Here is a 27,862-nt window from a genome sequence, read left to right as displayed (position 1 = left end):
TATCCTCAAATCATAGAACATGCCTCTAAGGGACAGCTTAAGAGGGCAACACTGGATATCATCATTAAGTCTTGGTCAGCCATTATACTGTTTCAGGAAAAGCATAATTCTGTCAGGTGGGCAGGATGACTGTAACTACCAATTATTTGAAAAGAACAGTAGTATTGTTGTACTTCAAAAGTAATTCTGTTAATATCTTTGCTGTGTCCCACTGGCCAAGCTGTCATACTTATAGACACTATTTCTGTTTAAACTGCTATTTTTAAAATATAACATGGGACTGAGATCTAAAAGAGATATGTGGAATGTGCAACCCTAAGACCTATATTTGCTGGTAAATTTTATTGTTTGAGGATGATTTACTTTTATGTATTAGCCATAGCCAGTGACATGCTACTATTAAAGAGTATTTCCTTTCTTAAACTCTTAAATTCTTGGAGTGATTTCTCACTGGGAAGGCATATTAATTCTATAACACTTTGGCACTGCTTCTAAATCTCAGCCCTTCTCATGACAAGGATTTCTGACAAGAGACCACTATCTTGGTGTGCCCTGTTTTTGGTCTCTGTTGTTTGGATATCCCTTGACTTAATTTTTTTTTTTTTTTACTACTTTTTTTTCTGACTTCTTATTCGTCATAGTTGAGTAGTTCTTAGCAAAGGAGATTTTACTCTGATGGTACTCTAGAGACATTCTGCGTGAATGGCTATAGCATAATGGGAGAAGAGCACCTTTTAATGTCATTAAATAAAGGCTATAAATTGTGTTAAGTAGCTAAATATTGTAGAACACTCAGGGAAGGCTGCACTATGGGGGAAAACAGTGATCTGAAGTCAAATACCTATGCAGTCCTGGTTCATAAACATTACAATAGAGTAATAATTTTTAGAACAGAAAGTAAGAGATCAAGGTGAACAATCCATGTTCATGAAGGCAAACAACTTTTTACCACCACTCCACCCCATTACTGTCAGTAACAAACTATCCAATCCAGAAAAAAAAATGAAAAACTACATCTGGATGAGGCAGCCTTCATAGGTGATGGATTTAGTCTGTGCTTGAATGTTCACTAACATCTGGGAACCATGGTGAAGATAAAACAATGTCTGTGAAAGACAGGTTACAGAGGAAGAAATACATTGGATTCCAGAGATGGAAGTCAGAGCCAATGGCCAGGATGATGAGCAGGTTCCCAATGATGCATACTAAGTAAATGAACAGGAACAGCCCAAATATAAGTGGTTGTATGTAATTTTCTTTTGAAAGTCCCAAAAGGATGAATTCTGAAGTGGCTGTTACGTTTTCTGACTCCATACACTTTACAATTTTTTCTTGGAAAGAAGCAAGCATAGTTACAATGAGAATGTACCATGCATTTCAAAATTTATTCAAGACACATAAAATTTATTCCAAATGGTTTTTTTTTTTTGCTTTTTTGCTTTATTGTGTTTTTTGTTTGTGTTTGTTTGTTTGTTTGCTTGCTTGCTTTTGCTTTACTTCCCAAAACTGCTGTTTCCACCACCAATACTTGTATCCAAGATGGGAAAATAGCAAATTTGAAGCCAGCCTGTACTACATAGGCACTGTCTCAAAAAGAAGATACATACCTTTCTCCCTTTCTTTAGATTTAGGTGACCACATGTAGTCTTTCACTTGCCTTCAGTAGGTCTGTTCAAGATTCATATGACCCATTTTAGCAATAAGATTCTTAACTACATAAGGAATAGTAACTGTTCAAGATTAAGAAACATTGTATACCCAAGCCTCACAAAGACACAACTAAGAAAGAAAACTATAGACCAATATTCCTGATGAACATCGATGCAATCTGAATTCAAGAATACATCAGAGAAATCATCCACCATGACCAAGTAGGCTTCATCCCTGGATTGCAGGGATGGTTTAACATACAAAAATCTATCAACATGATCTACCATATAAACAAACTAAAAAAGAAAAACCATATGATTATCTCCCTAGATGCTGAAAAAGCCTTCGACAAAATTCAACACCCTATCATGATAAAGGTCTTGGAGAGGTCAGGGATAACAGGAACATACCTAAACATAATAAGAGCAATATACAACAAACCAACTGCCAACATCAAACTGAATGGAGAGAGACTTAAGCCAATTCCTCTAAAATCAGGAACAAGACAAGGCTGCCCTCTCTCTCCATATCTCTTCAATATCGTACTGGAAGTTCTAGCTAAAGCTATAAGACAACAAAAGGAGATCAAGGGGATCCAAATTGGAAAGGAAGAAGTCAAACTGTCTCTATTTGCAGATGATATGATAGTTTACATAAGTGACCCAATAAACTCTACCAGGGAACTCCGACAGCTGATAAACATCTTCAACAAACTAGCAGGATACAAGATAAACTCAAAAAAATCAGTAGCCCTACTTTCTGCAGAAGACAAAGAGACAGAAAGAAATCAGAGAAACATCACCCTTTACAATAGCCACAAGCAACATAAAGTATCTTGGTGTAACATTACCAAACTTTACTGTTTTAGTGGTGTACAATGGACATTTGAGTGACCTATTGTTTATCTAGAAGATAAAGCTCACAACACAGGCTATATGACAGGAACATAAGTTTTTAAAAAGTCATTGGAGTTAATGGTCACTCTTGATGTTTCATGATAGGGAAATAAGATAGATTCAGATGAAGGAATCTCTCTAACTGTGTCTAAGTCCTATGATAGTAACAAGTCAAGGGGGAATGCACAACTAGAAAAATTCACCTTTATATTCTTGATAACATTGCTCCCAGGGATCTTAGATTGCCTTCATTACATTAGACAAGCTCACATGATCTCAGAGCAAGAACTCAACATCTCTACTGCTTTCCCAGCCCTAGATTCTCTGTCTATAAAACTGACGACTCATTGGGTAAGTAATGAAAGGAATAGATCACAGCCAAATCAAAACCTGCATGCAGTAAGTGTGCAGCTAGGGTCTAACTACATAGATATTTGTTCATTATAACAAAACAGGAGGAAATAATGCCTCTGTTTTGACCACTCGGTATCAGTTGGGTTCACAGTCCACACAAAAACTATCAGTCCTCAGGAGGCCTGTTGGAATTACTTTTAGGAGGTAGCATAGGACACTGTATGAGGATGGAGATAATCATAGAAGTGTAAAATAGAATGGAGACAGGGAAGATACTGAAAATGAAAAAGGTGAACATGAGGCTATAACAAATATTAGGTAAAAACGAAAAATAAGAGGGGATGCTAGGGTAGGATGATGCCTTCCTATTATTTAATATCTGTGAATATCAACACATTAATGGAGAGATGTATAAGACCTGTGAGATGTTGGCAATGAAAGCTTGCTTTAACATTTAACTTGGTTTGTAGATATTAGAATTATCAAACAATAATCATAAATGCTACCTTTGACATTCAAAAATAAAAGTCAAAATTTACAAACAACCAAGAAACTGTGTTGTACACTCACTAGACATTGTATCCATACCTTCCTCCCTCTGCTGTGCACAGACCACCACAGTATGGTTTTTTAATGGCTGGTGGCTGTCCATCATGCTCCACCAGGCAGGTGAGTTCCAGGTCCTCCTCATATGTATATTTGTTCACCAAGAACCAGCTGGTCCAGTTGTAGGTTCCATCCTTGTTTGCTGTGAGTATAGAAGGCTCTTCTATCTTTAATGCATTGCCATTCTCTAACCAAGGCTCTTTTATTCTTGATGTATTTCCATTTTCTAACCAAATCAACTGAATACTCGAAGGGTAGAACTTATTCACCTGGCAGGTGACATTTATCTGCTTCCGTGTAAGGGATGGTTGCTGGCTGATCTCCACAGCGGGTGCAACTGAAACAGCACAAGCAGAAGCTGAGACAGACAGAACCTAGGCAGACTGATGCCAGAAGAAAAGCTGAAGTATAGAGAAACCATCTCCATTGCAAGTTCATCATGGGGACAGAATGAATATTTGTGCCAGAGTAGAGCCCCTAAACACAGCTCCTAACACATAGGGTCAGAGGGTGAGTATCATAACAAGAGAAATCTATAAGCACAATACGGAGGTGCACTGGGAAAGTGATAACAACAGTAAAATGTATGAAAATACCAGGAATGAGGGGCATGGATCATAATTTGTGTAAGCATTGTTACTTTTGTCAAAGTTAATATAATTTCCTTTATGTGCTGGTCACAATCTATGATTCCCACTTTGTGCATGAATGTTTCCTGAGAACTATGGCCCAAACCATTCTGAATGAGCTTGAGCCTCGGATGACATCAGAGAAGTTGGCAGTCCTATAGAGAGGATTTCCTCGCAAGGTGACATGGGACACCTCACAGGTAATTTGAGAGTGTATATCCCCAGTGCCCAGCATTACTTGGACTGTGCTTGAGAAGAGATATTGTAGGAGGTGCTTTCTCCTTTGGAAATTAGAGAGCTCATTTCTGTCTTTGAACCACTTCAGTGTGATGTTCTGAGGGAAGAAGCCACTGGACTTGCATGGGAAGCTCACTGTCTCCACTGGTACGGATCTAACTGCTGGACCTCAGATTACAGGAGGAGATGGTTTAGCTATAAAGAAGTATGTAGACAAGGGTGTGATTGTGATGCCACCAGTGATGACATGACATTATGAGGAACTTTTTTTTACATATTACCCCCATTGTCATTGTTTTCTGTGGTACTTGGGATCAACACCAGAGTTTCTGCCACACCAAGGACCTGCTTTACTCCAAAGTGATTGCTTTGCCCCAGCCACAGGCATTGTTTATCTTCCTCGAGTTGGAAATTTTTTTGCCAGGGTGTGTCCTGGTCCTTGTTTGGTACCCCTTGTTCTTTTGCCTCCACAGTTGAGCAAAGATCCCCACTAGTTAATGAGGAAGAGCAAGGTCAGCCTGAGTACAGGATGATAATTGTCAACTTGTTTTATATGTTTTATCATTGGTTCCTGCTGGCTTCCTCTGGAAACCTTGCAATTCTAGGGAAATATTAGGAGATGTGGCTTTGTTCAAGTAAGTTTGGCCTTGATAGAGGTAGTATATAAAAGTGGGGGTGGGATTTTAGGTCTCCTTAACTAAAGATATGTTCAGTGTGACACACAGTTCACTTCCTGTTACCTGTGTTTATTCTCCAGCACCATGTCTGCCTAAATACTGTCATGTCTCACCAGGATGATAATGATTCAAACCCAAGAAACTGTAAGCAACCCCAAATGATGTTCTCTTTTATAAGAGTTTCTTCACAGCTACTGAAATCCTGAACAAGGAAGGCCAAGACCATGATGGAGAAATCTACAGAGACTGCTCAACCGAGTTTGTGGAAACTCATGAACTCAGGACCAACAGCTGACAAGGTTCCATGAGACTGAACTATGCCCTCCTTATGTGAGAGACATTTATGAAGCTTGAGCTTCTGAGGGGGCCCTGGCAGTAGGACCAAAATCCATCCCTGGTACATGAGCTAGCTTATTGAAGCAAATTCTCTATGATGGCATGCCATGCTCAGCCCCAACCCAGGGGCCCTGCCCCTACTTAATGTGCCAGACTATGTGAACTCCCCATGAGAGCCCCTACCTGATCTGAGGAGTGGATAGGTGGTGGGCCAGGGGAGAGGTGGGGGGTTGCTGGAGAAGGGGTGGGAGTGAGAAATTTTGTTGGAATGTAAAACCAAAGTTAAATAAAAAATAAACAAACGAATACATAAAATTATAAAAAATGTAAGAAGTTGGGGTAGCTGCTGTGTCTGGTGATGACATTCCCTCTAAAGGATCTGTGGCCATTACCATGTCACAGATGAGGACACTGAGGCTGAAGCAGAGACTCTGTCCTCACTTCCCTGCCATGTCTCACAGGCCATTTCCTGTGCCCTGACCAAGCAACTGTCCCCTTCTGTAACCCTGTCAATGCCTCTGACTCTTTTCTGAAAACCTGACTTGAGGAATTCTAGGCCAAATCCCTGTTCCAGGTGGCTCCAGACAGGAGGTTCTTGTCCCAGGGGCCCAAGGCTCTAGCAGAACATGCCTTTCCTTCTTCCATGGGCAAACCACATTTTCAAGAATGGACTCAGGATGCAGCTCCATTCTGGCTGCTGCTTAGAGAATAAACTACATAGATTTAAATCATGTATGCTCTGTTAGTCTATGATGCAGGATCCTTTGGGAAAATCTTGATTCTCCCTCCCCTGATCATCAGTCAGGTGTCCTCTATGTACTTCAGGCTCTTCTCTAAAAGGAAGAAGTGATCTCTTTCCTATATCACATGCTTAAGAAGAAAATGATATAATGGAGATTGGGCCAAGAACAATGCTATTTTGTTTCCCTCCTTATTCACCACGGGCACCCTTAGGGCAAATGATGTGGCAGATGAAATTTCACTGAAAGGATATAGATTGCATATTCTTGAGACACTTGCTGATTGTTGTTGCCTAGGCATTGCATTACTTCAGTGTCTTTATCTCTGGCATCTATCAAATTAGGATGAAGCCACAATCCATGTCACTCCAGGATATATGCCTACATTGTCCAGAACCTTCAGTGCCTGAGAAAGTTGATTTCTGACCAAACTATTTTCAGGCAGATCTAAGGCAAAGGCCTAGCTTGGTGCCAGCATCTAAACTAGACTACTAATTCCATAGGGAATGTGGGCACATCAAGAATGTTCTCCCTGTGCTGCAGATGAAGATGAAATAAAAACCATGATCAGACCCTGTTACTTTCTACAATATTGTGCTCTTCTTCCTGGAAATGAGGAGAGACACATCTTGGATAAAGAGCTCCTGCTTTCTGGCTTTCTCTCATCTCTGTTAACATGTAGTGTGGAACCTAGCATAGACACAGCCCCATGTTGTTTGAGTACAAAAGGAAGAATTAATCAGTACTGCAAATACACTCTGGGGCAGTATGGCATGTCTAACCCTGTCATTGGACAAGGCAGTCAGTTCTCAGGGTTTTTATGTAGGCTACGACAGATGAAAGATGAGTACTGCTGGGCAGGCAGACAAAGGAATGGATTTACCAGAAAGGGGGCCTCTGTTCTAGCTTCCTTGATCTACTGTTGGGATCATCATCCCATAAATATGAGGGTCACTTTCACACTTGCTTCTTCCTTGTTGCTCACAGAATCTTGGACACATTTTGACCTGTTGGAGACAAGAGGGATGAGGAGGAAAATGCAGTACTCACCAAGCACAGACAACACTGTGCCTCCCCCAGACTGAAGCTCCTTTTCAGCTTCTGCTCTGCTGAACTTCACACAGTAGTAGACGCCAGCACCACCAGGTGTGACATCACTGATGTGGATGGAAAAGTCCACGGTTTTACTCTCTGTAACATCTGCAGCAGTTGTAATTCTAGGGAACTTATCTCCCGTAAAACTATATATTAGGTGCCGACTCTGCCCTGTACCCTTGAACCACTTAATGGGCCCCATAGGATACACTGAGGTCATAGTGCAGTTCAGAGTGACTGAATCTCCAGCAGCCACAGAAACAGACTTCTGAGGCTGAATCATCTTCAGCTCCTGTGTAGTTTCTCCTGCAGAAAACATCAGTTAGTGCTCATCATGATGGAAACGCACAGGCTGCTCTAGTTTGTGATGAAATACTGTTCCTTACTAGAGCATAGCATGCACATGCTCACAGTTACCTTTTCTTTGGCCTTTAGCATAAGGGTTTAACACAGATGAGGAGACTGAACACAGGCACACTGGGAAATTGTTGTGATTCTGATAGAATCCTCTATTATGTTTGAAAATTATCGTGCTTCATCCAGTATGTTTTTGTTTTTTATTTTATTTGCACAGGGCATGAGGCATTTCATGTGTAATAGTATTGTATGTGATGACCTGACTCTTTTAAACTAGTGAGGTGTGAGTTTAAGTGCTTTGTATGTTTAGTGAGATGTACGTTTGATTACAAGATTCTCTGGGCCAGGCTCATAGCTCACAATGGGATATGCTTTATCGGGTGAATTGATAACACAGATAAATCCCAATCAAAAATAACATGCACCTTAATTAGAGAAATACAATCTTGGTGTAAGTTATCAGTTTTTAAAAAACATAATAACCACATTAATTAATTTCATGTGTGTTGTTATTTTGCTTTTGTGCATGTCTGGTGGCCAAGGAACCAGATCCCCTGGATCTAAAGTTACTGAAGATAGTTGTGAGTCACCATGTTGTTCTTAGAACTCAACCTTGTTCCCATGGAAGATAGGCAAGTGGTCTTACTCCCTGAACCATCTATTCAGACCCAGCATTATATTGTACTGGCATCTTGCATTACCAGAGAATTTGTGATGGAGGCCACACCCTTTTGGCATGGTTTCAGGTACAGACATGACTCATTATATTCAGTCAATGTCATCTCCTGGGCTAGGTATGGTGTCCAAACCTCAAACTAAGCACAGAGGAAGGTGAGGCAGGCAGATATCTGATTTGCAGGCAAGCCTGGTGTATTTAGTGAGTTCCAGAAAGGCTGGAGATACTGACAGACACTGTGTCAACAAACAAACAAAACAACAACAACACAACAAAATTGCTTCAAGGATGTGCCTAGTGATGCAGGTGGAATACCAATACTAAGGAGCAGACCATTCTTGGAATAAAAGTGCTAGCACCTTAATTGGGTTCATAGAACCCATGATAGAAGAGAAAAGACCCTGCATTTGTTGTCTGACCTTCACATACACACCCAGGACCATCCCCTCACTCATTTATAAGTAATTAAGTAAGTATTCAAGGGTCCCAGAACAGAAATGTGCTCTCCATTTTTCCATTCATGTTTACACAAAATCATGTGTAAACATGATCCAAATCCACTTGGAATCTAGCATTGAGGAGACAAAGACAGGAGGAACTCTGAGTTCAAGGTCAGCCTGGCTGTGGATAGCTAAGAGGTACACAATCTGTGAACAAATGAAAGTAAGCAAAGGGAGTGGCTCAATTAAAAGGTGGAATCTAAAGATGGTGTTTTGGCGACATCTAATGGCCAATCGGTCTTCATGCATTTCTCATGGTGAAATAAAGTGGTTCACAGATGACTGGAATGTTATCTAACTTCTGTCCTTTTAGTCAAATGTCATTGGTCAATAATAATAAAAAGGACAACCTTATAATGGTCAACAGAGCAAGTTTAGGATGCCCCGTGCTACACAGAGAAACCCTGTCTTGAAAACAAATCAAAACAAAAACAAAAACCCAGGAAATAGGCATGGTGGCGCAGCCATAGTTATGTCTCGAGTGAGTCAAGGTTACAGGACTTATGCTTTGTTTATTTATTTATATTTTAATTTAAATACATGGTGTAACTCTGTACTCCTCTTCCAAGATAGGTGAGGCCATCTTCTGGACTCTGCTCACCCCTGGCATGCATGTGGTACACCCACTAATACAAACAGACAAAATAGTCAGACACAAAATAATAAAGTGAAGGGAGAGAGAGGGAGGGAGAGAAAGCACAGATGGAGCACACACCTAAGTTTCAACCAACTTACAAAATCATTCATTGGGCAGAAAATCCAGGATTCCTCTTTATTTAACCAGAGTCACAAAATGTCAGAATCAGGCAGCCATCATAATTACCTGCAACCAGTTACCATAGAAATGACTTCATTTGCATGGATAGAATTGCTTGATGGGAAATAGTACGTAAAGTTGCTCACCATAACTGAAACAGAAGTCCTTCTTCATGGATTGTTAGAGAAAAGCAGAGTCAATATAAACTAGTTCTTGTTGAACATTTTATGCTATAAAGATTTTTAGCAACAGCTTTGTTTAGTGTATTACAGTGGTTAGCTCTCATCCCAAGCTTTTATTTGCTTTTCCCCCTAAGAATAGGGCATTTCTTCTTATATGCTTTGGTAGGTCTTGTACTCTCTGTTGGCCAGGTTGGCCTAGAACTCACAGTGAGACAACTGTCTCCTAGCTGCTGTGGAATTAGATGTATGTGGTACCACTCTCTACCTGTTTTAGTAGTAGTATGCTCTGGATTCCAAAATATCCTGTGAGAGTCATGTGGTTTATTCCTATACATGTAGTACCCTTGTTTTTTTTTTTTTTTTTTTTTTTTTTTCTGAAAACGGGTGTACTTTGTGTATCCATGGCTGTCCTCTGTCGACTAGATGTGGCTGAAAGTCAGAAGTCTGCCTGTTGAAGTCAGGACCCCCTGTATCTGGAGTTAAAGACAGTTGTGATTGTCATGCCATATAGTTGGTGGGATTTGAACCCTGGTAATCCAGTGCTGTTAATCACCAGGTGTTTAGATTTTTATATTAAAGTTTTCATCACTTTTATTCTTATTTGCCTGGTTTCTTGTGTTTCTAAGTTTGCCATGAATGTTCTCTTGGACTGAAAAAAATTAGTTTTATACTATGTACACAGAAAAGATGCAAACTATAATATTTGCAATGACATGTTCATCTTGATTACCAACTGCTGAAAATTTATTTTGGAACAAGTTTCTTTTTTGTATATTTAGCCTGGAGCTATTTACATAGACCAGGATGTTCTCCCTGATATCTGCCTGCCTCTGTCCTCCTCTTGGAGTTCTCCAAATAATAGTGGGCACCACCATAGCAGGCAGCTTCTTCCTGGTGTCCTATAACCACAAATAATCATTTTCCTAATAGCTTATTATAAAATATACCATTTGTGTGTGGGGTTCAGGCTAATGACTGAATGTTTAGCATGACATCTGACATGGCTTATAAAGTAAGAACAGCTGGGCATTTGGAGAACAGTGTCCCATTGCACTAGACAGAAAACACTGGCCTGAGTTATCCAATGATATTCAGTGATCTGGATATCCTACTATTATCATTGGTCTGAAAGACCTTTAGACTTTTGATACTTAAAAGGGTGAGCATAAATCTCAACAGAGAGCATGTGTGCCCTTCCATTATTACTAAGGCTGGGAAACATAGGGACTAAGGCAAATGTGGGAGAAGACACTGATCAGGTGCGACAAATTATTACTTCCACAAGGTGGCACCCTACACCTGGTATGCATGTCCTCATTTCTGCAGGACAAGTACATGATGAACTTAGGCCAGAAGATGGTGCAGCAACACTACACTTCTGTTTCCTTGCATTATATTTTGATCATAATCTCCCACTCCCCCAACCAATAGCATAGAAAAACTCAATAATATTGGTCTAAAAGAACAAAAAATAGAGAAACATATTGAAAATGACTTCTAATGATATTTTGATATACTCATAGATCAATTCCTTAGCAAATGGGAACACAGAGATTTATGTAACTGTCAATACCAGACTAACCTTTTATTTTAAATATTGTGTTAATCCACTATTATATAACTATTTTTATTTAAATTGTTATATGAGATAATTTTATTCCTTAAAAGGTGTCTCAAATTCAGTCAGAGGTGAGGGCTTCAAGCCTCAAGTAGCTAACTTTGTGTGACTTAATTGTAAATATTCACAGAACTATTAGACTCCTCTTTTAAAGCCAGAGAAGGACTGGGCAGATTCTTTCATTGGGACATCTGTAAATGTACATAAGACTTCTATAAATCAGATCTGACCCTGTAAAGCAGGCTGGCCTTTGCTTGTCTCTTCCTCCCATGTGCTGGGATTAAAGGCACACAGCACTGCTACCCAGCCTGAAGTTATATTTTAGGTGCAGGATATTTCTTGAGTAGGCAAATGTTCAAGCAGATAACACATTTATTCACATTTACTCAACTCTTAATCTGAATTTTTTTTTAATGGTTATGGGACAGGGATGGAGCATGATTTTTTTTTTGTCCAGCTTTGGGTGTCCTGACATGACACCATTTCATGTCATATCATCACTTCATTTCATTTTATCACATTCAATTACATTTTATTGTACTTGACTGCATCATCCAATGTCATTCCATGAAACTTTATTTCAACTCATTATTAATTCTTCTCAACCTCTTATTCCATTTCATCATTATGCCAATGTTTCATTTTGTTATTTTGCATGCTTTAAATTAATTTCACTTGCAGCCTTCCATTTCATTTGCTATATATCATCTATTTTTAACATGAAATTACGCAATTAATTTCCTTCGTGGATTCATTTCATTTCATTATTTCATAAAGTCGTCATTTCCTTTGTTTTTTTTTTGTTTGTTTGTTTTTGTTGTTGCATTTCAGTTCATTACCACATCACTCTGCTTTGTCTAAATTCCTTCATGGATTCATCACAGCATCACTCTGTTTTGCCTCTTTTCATCATCTCATCGATTATCGTATTTTTTATTACTTTTCATAATGTTAGATTTCATGTATTATATCACATTTCATAATTTCACTTCTAATTTCATGTATTATATCTCATTTGATAATTTCACTTCTTTGTATTGTGTTTCATCTTATTTTGTTTTCACACAATTTAATTTTATTTTGTTATTCCATGTTACATTTTGCCAGGCTGCTGTCAGTTCTTCTTACACAGTTTCTACTGTCATTTCTTTTTATACAGTTTCTCAGTGATAATTTTTTAATCTTATAACAGCACAAAAGGTCAGGCATAGTTAGCAATTTGGGTAGAAGAGGCAGAACCAGCTAGAGCCAGGCTGCTGTAAAATCTTCCACAGTTTCTCGGCGGTAAATTTTCTCTTTCTTAAATTTAGAACATCAGAGTTCACTTAACAGTTTGGATAGAGTGAGACAGAGCCTGCCCTAGTGCCTGCTGCCCCTATTTATAGTTTCGCCAGCCATTTGACTCTGCTATCACTGGCTGCTCCAGGGTGAGCCCAGCCCCAGCAGGAGGTGCTCTGCTGTCAGTCATTGGCTGCCCCAGGGAGAGCCCCGCCCCAGGGGGCGGTGTCTAAGGCCGATGACAAACCCTGGAAGGAAAGATTTAATCATGTAGGCCTGAGAGCCCGATATCAAGTGTAGCTGCTCAAAAGAAAAGGGTGGATTCACACACCCTCCCTCCACTACCCATACAGGGTAGTCTGGAATCAGGCTGGCTTGTATCACAGTGCATTTTCTCTTATTTGGTTGCAATACCATTTAATTTTACTTTTTTATTTCACGCTATTTCATTATTTACACTTCATTTTAAGTTTATTTTACTAATTTCATCTCATCTTCACTTTTGTCACTTCACTTAATTACTTTTTGTCCTATCGACTTATTCCAGTACATTATTTCACTTCATATCTCCTCCTCGTTTTTCATCTAATTTATATTACATTGTGTTTGACTACATGACATTACATATTATACACACACACACACACACATATCACCTCAACATTTTAAATTTTTCATCCCATGTCATTCATTACACTATTCCATTTATTCCATTTTATTTTCATTACATTATAAGCAAAGTAGAATTCATTAATTTTTTTCTTTTCATCTTTCTTTCAGTTGTTTAACTCCCAAGATTTTGTTGCATTTTCTTGATTTCATTTCATTACAATTCAATCCAATTTGTTACATTAAATTATTCACATTTTATTTTCGTTTTGTTTCAGTATTTTTTAAAAAATCGGTATATTTCATTTACTTCATTTTGTCATTTTTTAGCTTCTTTTTGTTGTTTCATTTCATTATTTTTGTATTACATTGGAATAATCTGATGAAATTACATTTCACTCTATTATATAATATTTCATGTATTATTTGTCATCTATATTGTATTGCATTCCATCTTTAATTTTATACCACCAGTTCATTTTATTTTATAATATATTTCCATTATCACATTTTCCTTATTTATCTCAATAGATATATAATATACCTTTCATCACTTATTTTCACCATTTCATGTCATATCTGTTCAATTCAGAGTATTTTATATCATCCTTTCTTTACAAGTTCACTTTAAAATTGGGTAGTGGGTCAAAGGTTGAGACAGTAAAGCATGCTACCTTATACACAGGAGTTCCCAGACCAGCCATGGTATCATCACAAGAACTAAAAAAAATTTAAAAGCTTGGGTAAGCAGTTTAGATGTCTGTCAGGCAAAGAGCCAAACCTCCACATCCTTCTTTTACTCGCAATTGCATTTTGACAAAGGCAGATAAATAAGAGAAATATGTTCCACTACAGACATGCAAACTTCATAAATCCACTTTACAGCTTTCTTCCAATGCTTTAAATTCAGTGATGTCTACTCGGTTAATTATTGGCTACTAAGCTATTGCATCTATAACAAAAATAATTAGGGATTAATCTTTCCGAGGTGTAAATAATCCCAAGTCAAAGGCTAAAGTGCATGTAAAATAGGTGACAGCAGTCACTGCTGTGGCAGAAGAGGCTGCATACACTGTGTCACTCAAGAGGCAGTCAGCTGGGTCTCCTATTGCTAATTGAGAGATATGAGTGCTGAAACCATCATTGGATCCAGCGGCTCACTCCAAGATCAAGGAGGACTTTGATAAAGTGTGTCAGAGCACTGGCTGGGAGTGTGCTCCAGAAAGAACTGGTGGAAAAGAATTGGAGAGAGGAGGCACCTCCTGAGTGGTTTGCTTTTTAGGGCAGGAGAGGTTGGGTGGCTGTCGAGGGAAGTGGGGAAATCATCAGAAACCACAACACAAGGGGAATACCTTTCCCAGAGCTGAAGGGCTGGTCTCTTTTGAGTGGAATGAAATGGAGAGGTCAAGGAGTCCAGGAATTATGTGCTCTGTGTGTGTGTGTGTGTGTGTGTGTGTGTGTGTGTGTGTGTGTATCCCCACTCATTTCATCATCTCATTTCAATCCAGCAGGAGAGATGGCTCTGGGTAGGGTGAGGGGAAATAAAGAATTGTTTGGGGGCAGGTGCAACTGGAGGCATTTGGGATTTATTGCCTATGTTTACTGATCTTCAGCTGTGCATGGGAACTTTAAGTGAACTCAAGTTCTCACAGCTGAATTCTCAGCACCACCTTGCAGTGCAACCAGGCTTTACAGGGGTGAATGCTGGGACCTGTAGTTCAGAGCCTCCCTCCCTGTGTGCACGATCAGGGCTGTGGCTTGCAGTGCCTTTTGCGCCTGTGCAGCAGAGGTCAGTGTGGTGGGGGGAGGTGGGTCCTGAGAGCAGTGATGCACCACAAGCCCTTTCCCCTTTCCCGCCTGCCCAGCTCCTTGCTTTTCCTCCCCATACCACAGCTGCGGAGATGATGAGCAAGTACCTAAAATGACTGCAGAAAACCCTATTATGTTTAAAAATCCCCGTTAGTAGAATGGTGTAGGAAACTCATGGTCGGTGATGCAGCAGTTTAATTAGAGTGAATTAATAAATCCATGTTTAATCTGAGCAAAGTATTCCTGTGTGACCCAATGAGAACAGGAGATCAGGAATCAGGTTATTCAAAAGTGGGGGCTTTTAGCGCCCCTGGAGGTGGAGCCTCAAATGGCGGGCTTTTTAAGGGTGGAGTCTAAGTTGAGGTGAATCCAGGGGAGGGCCCGCCCCTCCTGCTCACCTGGTGCTGTCTCTCAGGCTTCACTAGCCAATCAGAGCCCCTGTCTTACCTGCCAGTCAGATGGGAGGGTTCTTCCGGGAGACAGGCTTTCGCCTCAGCTTCACCTGAGGAAGTCAGTTGTGCCTTTGCTTCTGTGAAGAGTGCTGGCCAGCTCTGCAGCCTCTCCAAGCTGAGCGAGTGGCCGCCCTTCACAGAGGAGGAGCGCTGCACTTAAATGAGCGAGGGGCTGCTCTTCACAGACCGTGAGGAGCGGTGGCAGAGGTGCCTGACGGGCCGCTGTCCTTCACAGGTGAGCGGTGGGCTGAGGTGAGCGTGGCCGCTGCCCCCATGTGGGGAGAGTGGCTGGCTTTGAGTGAGGACTGCTGTCTCCATGCTTGGCGGCGTGTCCAGTCACAGTGACGTGGGCTTCTCTCCACATGTGGGGGCGAGTGGCTGCTCATGGTGAGTGGGGGCGCTGTCCCCATGTGGGGAGAGTGGCTGGCTTTGAGTCAGAACTGCTGCCTCCATGCTTGGGGGAGTGTTTTGTCAGTGACTGCGGGGCTGCTGTCCCCATGTAGGGAGTGAGTGGCTGCTCATGGTGAGTGGGGGCGCTGTCCCCAGAATTGGTGGAGTGTCCGGCTGAGGCTCTTAAGCCAGTGTGTTTGGTTCTCCCTGGGCTGGGTGGGAGCCGCTCACCACATTCCTGTCTGGTCCTGCTTTGTCCAGCATGGTTCTGTATAGCCCACGGTGACCAGGTTGGCAGCCTCTGAATAACTTTACTTCCCCGGGCAGTATCTGCCCAGACGGTTGGGACCTGGACTGTGTTTAGAAATATTCAAGTGTGGTGGTTTTTTGTGCTTTAAAGGTTGCACGTGTCTTTAATCACAGCACTTAAGAGGCAGAGGCAGGTGGGTATCTGTGACTTCTATACAGTTTTAGGTCAGGCTGCAAAGCTACACGGAGAAACCCTGTCTCAAAAAACCAAACTACCAAAAACAAAGTTGCCTGAAGGTCAGAGTGTGGAGCTAGGGAGTAGTTATCTGAAGATAAAGCTGTGGTGGTGCACACCTTTAATCCCAACCCTTGGGAGGCAGAAGCAGGTGGATCTCTGTGAGTTCAAGGCCATCTTTATGAAACAGACAGGTGGTGGTGGTTCAAACCTTTATCCCAGTGCTTTGGAGGTGGAGACAGGAGTAATATTGCTGGGCGGAGAGAGAAATATAAGGCAGGATGAAATGGAACCTCATTGTGTTCATTCTGAAGATTCACAGGGAAAGGATCACCCCTTTGATTTGAGGATTCAGTAGAGGTAAGAAGTAGGTGCTGTTTGCTCTGCTTCTCTGATCTTTCGCCATTAAGCCCTATATCTTACTGCAGGTTTTTATTATTAGGACCAATTAGAATTACCACAACAATCTCCTGTGTAGAGTATTGTGCCATAGCTAATCTGTGATGTAGAGTAGTAGAATTGATGGTACAAGTAAGGATTTACCACTTCTTAGGAGACATTAAGTCACACAAAGTAGAATTTAGGTGAGAGGGTTGTATCTCAAGTAACCCAATGATAAGCATGGTTACCACACCTGCTAGAGATTAGTGTGATAAGATGTAAATGTTTGTTCACCAGGATTAATCAGCCTTTACATTCCCATAACAAAAGAGACAACCCTGACTTAAAAACACCCATAATGTCCACCTCCTCATCAAAGGCCTCTAACATGCTGCTCAATGGGACATTGCAAGGTCACAACCAATATTAAGTCCCAGTGTGCCATAAAGTTATATTCTATAACAGTGGCTTCTCCCTTCTTTTTGAAATGTGGTTTTAAGAAAAGTCTCCTATATTAATTGAGGTGGACTTAAACCCTGTCTGTATACCCACAGTGCATTGCCCTTGTTTTCCTCCTGATTAAACACCCTAAATTCTTGCATTACAGGTCTGCAGCACCACAGAGTTCTGCAACTTCCAGTTTGGAGTCAAATAGTGGGCTGTCTAGTGCAGTAACAGGAAAAGGATTTGTGTGTGGAGCATGGCTTCTCCCTTCAGACCATAAGAGGAGGAACAGTGTGCTTGGTACACTGCAGGGGAAACAGACTAAACAATACAGGGTCCTGTGTACACTGCAGGGGAAAACAGTAGACAGTGGGTATAGCACAGACTGAAGTCTAAGGCAATGAGCTGCAGGAGGGGTCTCCATCATAAAGAAGTGCCTGATAGGGCAGGGTGAGTGACTGAATTTTCCTTCATTTATTAATTCCTTCCATGTTTATGAAGACAGACAGAACTGGTGGGTGGAGAGTTTAGGGAGGATAGCTTGAACTACTAAATATTAATTTCCAATTAGCCAACTCTTCTTTGCTGATATGTGCAATCCTGGTTTACACAGTAAAGTCAGCCCAGAGGTTTGAGACACAGGCCATTGGCTGTAACGTAACTCCATGTGTCAGCTTACAGCACTCAGAAAGCTAACATTTCCCATGGGACAAAGTCATATAGTGTTTTATTAATGGTATTTTTCCTACCAGGAAGTGTCTACTCTGTTTCAAAGTCAGTATAGCTAAGGGTTCTTTCAGTTCTTATCTCTTTTAAAAAATCAATTATTGATAACATCTTTTAAATTTCATTTTCTTTAAATACATCACTGCCATCATCCCTTTGTGTCTGTTTTCCATTTTTTCCTGGTTTAAGAATTTCATTCCCTTTTTTCTTAATTTTATTTATTTATTGATTTATATGTATCAGTTTAGAGCAGCAACTCTTAACCTGTGTGGTCACAGCTTCTTTTGTGGGAATCAATGACCCTATCACAGGAATGGCCTAAGACCACTGTAAAACACAGATGTTCATGTTATATTATATAATATTATATTATGAAGTCACCTGAAAATAATTTTATGGTTGGGGATCACCTCGTCATGAGGAGCTTTATTAAAGAGCCACAGTATTCGGAAGGTTGAGAACCACTCAGGCTTGCCTCACACTATGTAATTGAGAATTGCTTTTAATAAGTACTTCTGCTTCTGCTGTCCAGGCTGGGCCTTGACTTGCCTCTGGGAAGGAAAAATAACCAGTAAATGAATGTCCTCCAAGTTCTCTAGATTTCATTGTGAATTTACAAATGAAGTGGGAACTTGTGTAAGGATTTCATTCACCAAATATAAAGCAGGTGTAGTCGGCACAGAAAGTCAGTGGCAAGACGAAGGTAAGAAAGATTTCCTTTTCATGCTGTGACACTACTTCACATTAGCCATGTGTTGTCGGGTAATCAATTTTAGATATTCCATAAATGTCCTGACTGGCCATTTCTTAGTAGAGCTGATCAGGCAATCAAGAATCTAGAGAAAGAACAGAACTTACCATGAAACAAAATTACTGTAGTTACACCATTTCTACATTAATATGAGAACTGGATACAATGGTGTTGCTGTGCCTAACATGACTGTGTTTTCCAGGTTTAAGATGGTAGCCCTGAGAGAAATAGTGTGAGTAGTATTTGTTATGCTCTAATACAAATTCCTAGTCTCTGTAGCACATGGCCATAAAGCCTGTTTCAACTTTTAAACATAATTTTTGTAATTATAATTACATTATTTCCACTGTCTCTTTCCTGCCCTAAGGCCTCCCATAGCCCCTTCCTTGTGTTCTCATCCATGGCCTCTTTTTGTTTAACAACAGAAACCGTTTGAATGTGACCTGTGTTTGGTTACAGGACCTTCCAGTTATGAAGCAAAGGGCTGGCTGTGCTGTACATTGAGTGTGTAATTCAATGTGCACACATAGGACCCTGTTTCTTGGTAGAGAAACAGGAAATCCTCTGTGAGATTGGAGGATTTTTCTGAAGTATAAATTTTCCAGATAAGGACCCTATCTGACTGTAGTGCAGAAGGACAAAGTTGGGAGGACCTGTGTGGGCTGTGTTATTTGATCTCTGCTCACCCACCCAGTAGGGTAATTGCAAGGACATCTTAACCAATGAGGAGCTTTGTGAAGGGTTAGCCATCAGGAGCACCAATGGGAGGTAGCTTACAGGTTCTTTCCAGATTCTCCTCTTGTGCTGCATTGGGAAGCTATAAGAAAGACCATAAGCCATGTCATGTTGAGTTTGGGGCCGCAGTCCCCAGATCAGAAAGAGCATGTTGGCTTAGCTATCAGAATCTGAACTGCTTGGACTGGGATGGACCATGAGCCAGATTGAGATTCTGTTGGTTCCTGTGTTGACTAGGGTAGTGGCCCTTGGCCTCTGAGCTATGTTGAGTGTGGATTCCCTGAGGTAGGGGAGGCTCTGCCATCCTGGCATGGGAGACTATGAGCTTGTAATAGGCATTGATATTGTTGTGCAATGGGAAGACAGATTGGAAAGCTGAAGGTCTGGTTCTAGAAGTTCTGAATATTATATCTCACTTTCAGTTTTTTTGTACACATGTAGTAGTTTCTGAGCTGTAGAAGTATGTCAGGTTAGCATAGTATTTTGCAGGTGAATATGGAAGATGCCACATCTTGTGACATAATCATTGTGTCAGGAAGCAGACATTATATTATTCTTCACATTGTTTTTAGATTGGACATTGGCTGGGTTTGCCTGAAACTACAAGGGGGCATGAGGGACTTCAGAGCCATAGTAGGCTCTGCAGGAGATGACTTACATTTGCTGGGCAGGTTCTAGAGTATGGCACCTCTCTGCAAGAAACATCTGTTGCTGGAGGGTCAGAAAATTAACAGTTTACAGTGAGTTTTAAATATATTTTTGAGTTTTGAAATCTGTATTTCTTTAATTTCTGTACACATAGAATCATAGGTAGCTGTGTTTGGCCAAGTTTCCTTTGATCTTTTGGTTAAAAGTTTATTTTCCTGCTTTTGTTCTTGCCTTTTTTTTTTTCCATCCTCTATTTTACACATATTGTACACATTCATTATTGTAGCCTTCATGGTAAATATAGAAATCATTGTGTCAATGAGTGTACTTTTTTCTTTTGCATGCAGTTTGCAATCAACTTTTCTCGTATAAATTACATTGTTGGGCATTGTCTTTGGATATTGATGTATCATGTTCCCTAAATCATTTATATGTATTATTTATGTGTGTATTGTCATTGGATCCTTTGTAGTAAGAAGCTCAAAACTGACCTTCGTCTTGGGAATGAAGTTTTAACTGCTTGGCAATATCTCTAGCCCTATAGTATTGTAAACCTTTATATGTCATCTTGACATTAGGAAATAGAGGAGAATGAGAAAAATCCTATTCATATATACAGTATGGTAAAGATTTTACATATTACAGTTTACTTCAGTTTCAGTGAAAAATCTGTTTTATCTATTTCATTATAGCCTTGAAGCAAGTATATTGTTTACTGTATTCATTCAAATATGATTGTTGAGATCACAGTGTTGTTTGATTTTGAAAGTTTTATGGTAGGTATTGAGGTGTCCTCTATATGTGGGAAATCCACTTACTGAGGTTTATTTGCTGGTTGCTACATTCCTTCTTTGAATTCTGTTCATCTTTTGTTTGCTTTTACTTTGCGATAGGCAGTTTTTTTTTTTCTGCTGAAATGTATAGAATGGGTTGCCCATTATGTAATCGGTTCATTGTTTACTTAAATATTAGGGATTGTTATCATACTTTTCACATAAAAGTATCTGGGAAACAGTGGTGGGTTCTTGTTCCTGGTTTTGTTTTTCATATTGTCACAAATTCCCTTCAGATGATGTTGTTTGTTATCCATCCTGTCTTGGATGTCAGTAATTATTCTGGGATACATTTGAACTCATAAGTCTCATGTTTCAGTCTTAATTCAAGACCAAGGATAGTTGATGTACCCCCGATGTGCGGTCCTTTGTTAGCCTGTTTTAACAATGTTAATATTAAAATGCTTAATAGAAGAGAACATACGACACATTAAATACTTCATGTGTTTATCCAAACAGCATTTATATCTGTCTGTTAGGGATATAATAAAATAGAATCATCATTAATCAACAGTCATAACATACTTTGTTGTATTATGGATATGTATATATTATTAACAATCCTGCTTTTTTTCCCCCCTCATGTTTCAGTTTTATCCATTTGGTACTCTCCTTGAAGTATTGTCTCCCAAAGGAATTCTCTAGACATGCCAGGTAATGTAAAGACAAATTTAGTTTTTAAAAAACATGTCTGGTGTGTGTGTGTGAGTGATGTGATTATGGGTTTGCATGGGTAACAGATATGTTTGTTCTGGACAAAAACTTTGTGGGTTTTCTTTTAGCCCTATTTATATGGTTATCAAGGTCAGGTTGCCAGTCTTGCATACCATAGACATTTTTCCTTTTTGAGGCAGCTCACTGGTGGTTAAATAAGCTTAGAAACATATCAGTAAAATATTTTCCATTCTAATTATATTTGTCATTGAAGAAAAGGGCAACACAGTATATATTTATACTGCCTTCTTCTTGGTATTTTGAAGCTCCTACTTCACCTCTGAAGTCTTTTGTGAAAGAAGTTTGGTGGCACATTTCCACCTTTCCCCATTGAAATGGCTGATGGTGTGACAGAGGGTCTTCCCTGAAACCAAGGCCTCAGCAGCCAGTGAGGAGATGTGCTGGTGCCTGCCATCTCTTTGGGGGGTGTGGTGGATGGCTTGGCTTCATTTATTTCCCCAGAGGCAGCCCAGCAATGGTCTCCATGGTCAGAAGGGACAGGAGTCAGCTTTTTGTCCCTTGCCCTTTTGGGATGGTGAGTACTCTGGGCTAAACCAAGGCCATGTGTACTTTTACCCCATGTGTACCCATGGTTAAAGGTTGCTGAGAGGTTCTCCAGCCACCCCCAGGCTGATCTTGTTCCTCGGAGGTTCAGCATCACTTTTAGGTGTATGTTTGTAGCATTAAGTTAATTTGAAAGATGAAGTTGTCTGTGGCAGGTAATTCTTAATTGGCTGGCTGACTGGCATTTGTTGTTCGTATGTAGGACTAACATGTACTGATGCCCTGTTGTGGATAATTTGTCTTATCCCATTCTCACCTTCCTGCCCTCCCCCACCTGGCACTCTGTCTTTACTCCTCCTGCCTTCTTTACCCCAACTCCCTTCTCCTGTCTGTCTGCTTTCCTCCTAGGCTTTCCCTGGCTCCTCTTCTCCCTCTGGCCCCTTGTCTGTGGCGAGCCTCCTCCCCCTCCTCATGCTCTTCCCTTCCTAGTCCTCTGCTCTGGTGTATTTAATCAGGGAACATGGAGCTCAGTTTTTCACCTCTGCTGTCTTCCCCAAACCTGTGCATGCTAGTGCAACAGCAGCTAGTGCACAACTTGTTCTACCTGACACGTCAAATAAAGTCATGCTCAGCATGTCAAAGAGGGGCTTGGCCTGCCGCCTGTGCATATCATTTCCATTCAGTTTTGTAATTTCATTTCTTTGTAGAACACATGCCAAGGCACTGAAGGAGGGAAATACCTGACTTGTGAGTATTTAATCAGAAGACCACACAAGGAAGACGAGGACAGTGTCCTGAACCTTTCCTCGGCAGCACCCTCTTCGAAGATCTCAGCCTTGAAGAGAAGAAATGATGCCAAAATGGCAAGGTGAGAAACTAGGGTTAGGGTTAGACTAGGGTACAATCAGTGTTATATTCAGGGTTAGCCTTAGGGTCATGGTTAGCCTCAGGGTCAGGGTTAGCCTCAGGGTTAGACTCAGTGTTAGCCTCAGAGTTAGGTTTGACCCAGGTTTAGGGTTAGACTCAAATTAGAATGAGGCTTAGACTCAGTTGTTCTCTTGCTGTAGCTATCTGCAATGAAGCACGACACTCAGCCCACCCATGTGGAGTTTATTGGTATAGAGAAGAGAAAGGTGTTAGCTGGTGGGCACCCAAAAGCATGAGACAGAATGAGTGTGGTTGTGCGGCACTTGCTTTAAAAGGGAAACTTGCACATGTCGAGTCCCCTACCAAGCCCCATAATGATTGATGGAGAGATGACATGGCCATTCATGTTCCATCCCATCGATAGTGGTCAGCAGAATGTCGGTTTCCAATATACACCTCTTATTATTAAAAAGGTGGGTGGTTGATCAAGGCAGGATAGGGAATAAGGATGTCGAGTTCTCAAGACTGGTTCCTGCCGACTTGGGGGTGTTGATTGTCATTGGAGGATCTGAGAAAGCTTTGGTGCTGCCACATCCTGGTAGTTGGTTGTGTTATCGCAGTCCTGACTGCATGCAACTCTGGCATCGTTTTGAGGCCTGTCAAGATGTTGGCGAGAGCAGAGGACAAGGTTAAGTTTAGAAAAGAAAAATTTTTTTCTTAGGTCCTGGTACTTAATGGGAGAGTATTCAAGATGGGGGAGGGGTTACAGAGGGGGGGGGTCCCAAGACAAGGGAAGGAAGTCCCAAGGCCAGGAAGAAGTTGAGTAATATTTATTTGGAGTTTATCTGACTTGTTTAAGTGGGTCCAATTTAGTTTCCTTGAACTTACAGGAATCCTTTGGGTTTGTGAAAACATAAATATCAGACACATTAGCATCATGTTCACGTTAGAAATATTACCTTTATTTAGGAGGCACAAGTGTTTGGTGATTTGTGTCTCTAGATCCGTGGCTTTTGGCTGGCGTTCCTGTAACAACAGCTAATCGGTTAGATTAGAAGTTTTCAATGAGTTATTGAGTGATATATATAGAGGGGATTGATGAGTGTGGTATATTTAGAAGTAGGAGGGGTTAAGTCAGTCCAAGCACAGGAGGGAAAGCATGAGGTTCCCAATCTGGCAGGGTGAGGTTATAGGAGTGAATCCTTAATCTTCTAGAATAGGAGGTACTGTAGTTGATCTCGGTGTCCTCTGAACCTTTAGGAATAGGGTCCTGTTGTAGTTGCTGTATATGAGGCTTGAGTTTTGGGTGGATAAGTAAAGGGTTTTAGGTGGGATAAATGAATCCAGTAGGAGAGACTCTCAAGCTTATAGCAGCTGTTGGAGTGGCAAGAATTACATTGAAGGGGCACGGCCATTTATGGGAAAGGGGTGAGTGGTGTTGGTCTGGGTGACCTGGTCCCCGATGTTAATTTTGATGTACAGTGGTTGGGGCATGGTTGAGGCAGAGAGTAGTCAGGAAAGTTCCATAGGAGGGAATGGAGATAATGGAGTGGCTGTAAGCAGGTAGTCAGTGAGAGGTGACAATTTGGTTGAGACACCAGGTGTTAGAACTGGTTAGATGAGAAGGAGTATTTTGGGGAGGGCTCTAAGCCTGAATAGAGCCAGAGGCAAGAGCCTTACCCAGTCTAGGTAAAGTTCCTGTGACATTTTAACCAGAACATTTTAAAAGAATGGTTAGTTTGTTCTATCTTCCCAAGGACTGGGGGTGATAGGTCATGTGGAAACGCCAAGGGATGTTGAGAGCTTTAGATAAGATTTGTGCGATCTGAGGGGTGAACTCTGGAACATTGTCTGACTAAAGAGAAGCTGAAATTTCAAACCGTGGAATGATTTCCCTGAGAAGAGTGTCAGAGACTGTCTGAGCTTTCTTGTTACTAGTTGGAAAAGCTTCTACCCACCCTGAGAAGATATCAACTAATACCAGCAGATATTTGACGTATCTTATTCTAGGCATATGGTTAAAGTGAAGTTGCCAATCAGTCCCTGGGAGAGAGCCCCTGTCCTGGTGGGTAGGAAAAGGGAAGCTACGATACCTTGCGTTAGGGTCTGACATCTGACAGGTTTTACAAGAGACAGTGATATTAAGAAATGTAAGTCCTTGGCAGTGGTCTAGAGGTGAGACTTGACAAAATGATAAAGAGCCTTGCTGTTAGGATGAAAGAGTTGGTGTAAATAGGACAGAATTTGTCAAGTGTCAGTAATTGACTGTGAGGATGTGGGTTGTAGTGTATGAACTCCCTGTGGTTGGTGTGGTGAGTGTGGGTTTCTGAGGGCTGCATCTTTAGCTGCTTCATCAGCCTGGTTCTTTCCCTCAAATATAATGGAGTTGTCAGTAGAAGGCACTGCAAGAGACTGTATTAGGTTGTTTCTAAATTTATAGCTTTGTGAATTGTGGTTAGGGTTAGTCCTAAGTAGATGACCTGAGGACCTTGGAAGGTGAGACTGTAATAATCCCTGTTGGACAGGAAATTTAGAAGAGCAGAGGTGTTAGTCTGTCTAACTTCTAAGTATGGGCTGCAAAGTAAGATATTGACTACATACTGTATGAGGTTAGATTTAGGGAGAGACAGAGCAGGTCAGAAGCCAAAGCTTCACCAAATAGGTGTGGGTTGCCTAGGAATCCCTGATGTAGGACAATCTAGATGAGCTGTTTGGAGGCATGCGTATCAGGGTTAGTCCAGGTGGAAGCAAAGATATTTTGATACTTAGTGTCAAGATGAATATAGAACAAGGCATCCTTAAGATCCAAACCTGAGAAATGAGAAGTCCCTGAGTGGATAGTGGAAAGAAGTGTATAAGGATTGTGGACCACAGGATGGAAAGGAACCGATGCAGAATTAACCTGTTGGAGGTCTTGAACCAGGCGATAGGTCCCATTAGGTTTTTTAACTGCCAGCCTAGGGGTGTTAAAGGGAGAGGATGTAGGATGGAGTAACGTTTTCCGATTAGGGCAAGTTCAGGCCCGATGTCTTTCATGACCACACTTAAAACATGGACACTGTGTTCCTCGAGCCCTGGAGGGCCAGGGGCCCTGGCCAGACCCCGAGGCTGGTCGGAAGGCCTTGGATGTCATCTATTATATATAAGGCCTTTGTCATTTTTCCCATGGTACACCTTACAGGACACTTTTAAAGCTTCTGCCTGTGAGGTTAGGGATTCCAGTTTTAAACTTTTAAGTTTATCCCTAATGTCAGAGTATTTATGATAAAAAAAAAAAAAAAAAAAAAATCATGAGTTGCTTCCCTTCTGACATCTCAGGGTCTAGGTTAGAATAGTGTAAGAATGCCTGTATAAGTTGTTCTAGGAACTGAGTCATTGTCTGTTTTGCTCTGAACTATCTCCAGAATTATTTTGATAGTTTATTGTCTTTATGGCAGCCTTATGGAGAACAACCATGAGGCAGTTTGTAAACTGGTCTCTATCCAGAATTCCCCCTGGGTATTGTAGTCCCAATTATGCTCCTGATCATCAACATCCTCTTACCCAGCATGGTGAGCTGCAAGAGTCTGGTGAACATCATCTGAGTAGGCTTTTGCCTGCTTCTAAACTTGAAAAGTGAAACTATAGGATTGTGTGCGGTAGGGTCAGAGGTATAAGAACCTGGTCTATGTTATACTTGAGAATGTTCTGATAGGAACTGGGGGACATGTACTTTAAACAGATCATCCACTCCGGCCACTTCTCAGAAGGGGAGAACTGTAGCTGTGTTGGCTTTGGTGGGTTGAGAACATGAAGGTGTGAGAGTGGGTAACAGGGGTGTGTAAGTAGGTGGGAGAATTGGGCCTTTAGAGTGACCTGGCATTGGAGAGGAAGGAGTTGAAGAGGAAGAAGCAGCAGAAGAGGTAGTTGGATGTTGAGGATGGAGCTATGGAGATTCGTTAGCAGGGTCTAAATTAGTGGAGGTTTCTTCAGGTTCATCTTTCATGGCTAGAAGGATGTGAGATGTAGAGGAGCAAGAGGAAAGAGTGTTTAGCTTAGAGATAGAGGAAAGCTTGGATATATGGTAATTCCATCTACCCGTTTGCTGGCTATAATCTTAAAGATCTCATAAAATATTAGGATTTAGATAGCCTTACTCATCCAATTTGACTTATTCTCTATGGGATATCTAGGCCACTTCTCAGTACAAAGGTAAATGAATCTGTGTGCCTTAACAAGTGGCATTCAGTGAAAGAAAGGGTTTTATATTTTATACTAGGCATTCCAGGGGAGTGGATGGGTGTATTTGCTTGGCTGGTTTATTTCCCATAGGTTAAGCAAAACTTGGCGGTCCTTAACTTGTGAGCTCAAGAAAATTGGCCAAGGCCAAGGTGCCCAATAGGGTAGGATGGCAGAGCATTATTCGCTGCTCGTGAGCTCTAAAACAGCCAGGACCATCTTAGGCTGATGAGGACTCAGCAGCCCGAAGGCAGGAAGGCTTGAAGCCAGAATCCGCCAACCGAGGGTGGTATTTTAACTCAACTGTGAGAAATGCATCAGATCGTAAGGAGAGGAGTTACAATGAAAAAGGGTACTTTACCAAATTGTAGCCTGTGTGGGATAGTATTTCCAGCAAATGTGTGGATGGAAGTGGACTGCTGGCTCAGAATCAGGTTCCCTCAGTGCCTCTGGCTGGCGGTTCAGTAGCAGACTGCACCGGAGTCCTCCAGGAGGCCCTCACCAAGTTCCACAGCACCAAAATATTGCAGCTATAGGTAATGAAACAAAAATGAGACTCAGTGCTCCCTTGTGGAGTTTATTTGTTTAGCTGTTGTCCAATCAAAAGCAGGAGTCAGTGGGGTTAGGGGTCATGGTCTGTGCCTGGATCAGGGGTCAGGTGTTTAGGGGTTCAGGCTTCAGGGTTCGGATTCGGGTTCGGGTTAGGGGT

At 41.1% G+C, this 27,862-nt stretch overlaps 1 protein-coding gene across 1 annotated transcript; it reads right to left on the bottom strand.

Annotated features, from left to right (window-relative positions):
- Nucleotides 1–1,047: 1,047 nt before the first annotated feature.
- LOC127233070 (signal-regulatory protein beta-1-like) lies at nt 1,048–15,733 on the bottom strand. The gene is given in 6 exon segments (XM_051199471.1): nt 1,048–1,331; nt 3,489–3,531; nt 3,533–3,843; nt 4,262–4,567; nt 7,176–7,526; nt 15,646–15,733. Coding segments are annotated over 6 exon segments (1,383 nt in total).
- Nucleotides 15,734–27,862: the final 12,129 nt, after the last annotated feature.

The sequence above is a fragment of the Phodopus roborovskii genome, unplaced genomic scaffold (genome assembly GCF_943737965.1).
Source record: "Phodopus roborovskii unplaced genomic scaffold, PHOROB, whole genome shotgun sequence".
NCBI lineage: Eukaryota > Metazoa > Chordata > Mammalia > Rodentia > Cricetidae > Phodopus > Phodopus roborovskii.
The sequence above is the reverse complement of the archived record's forward strand: the minus strand, read 5'-3'. Positions and strand labels throughout refer to the sequence as shown.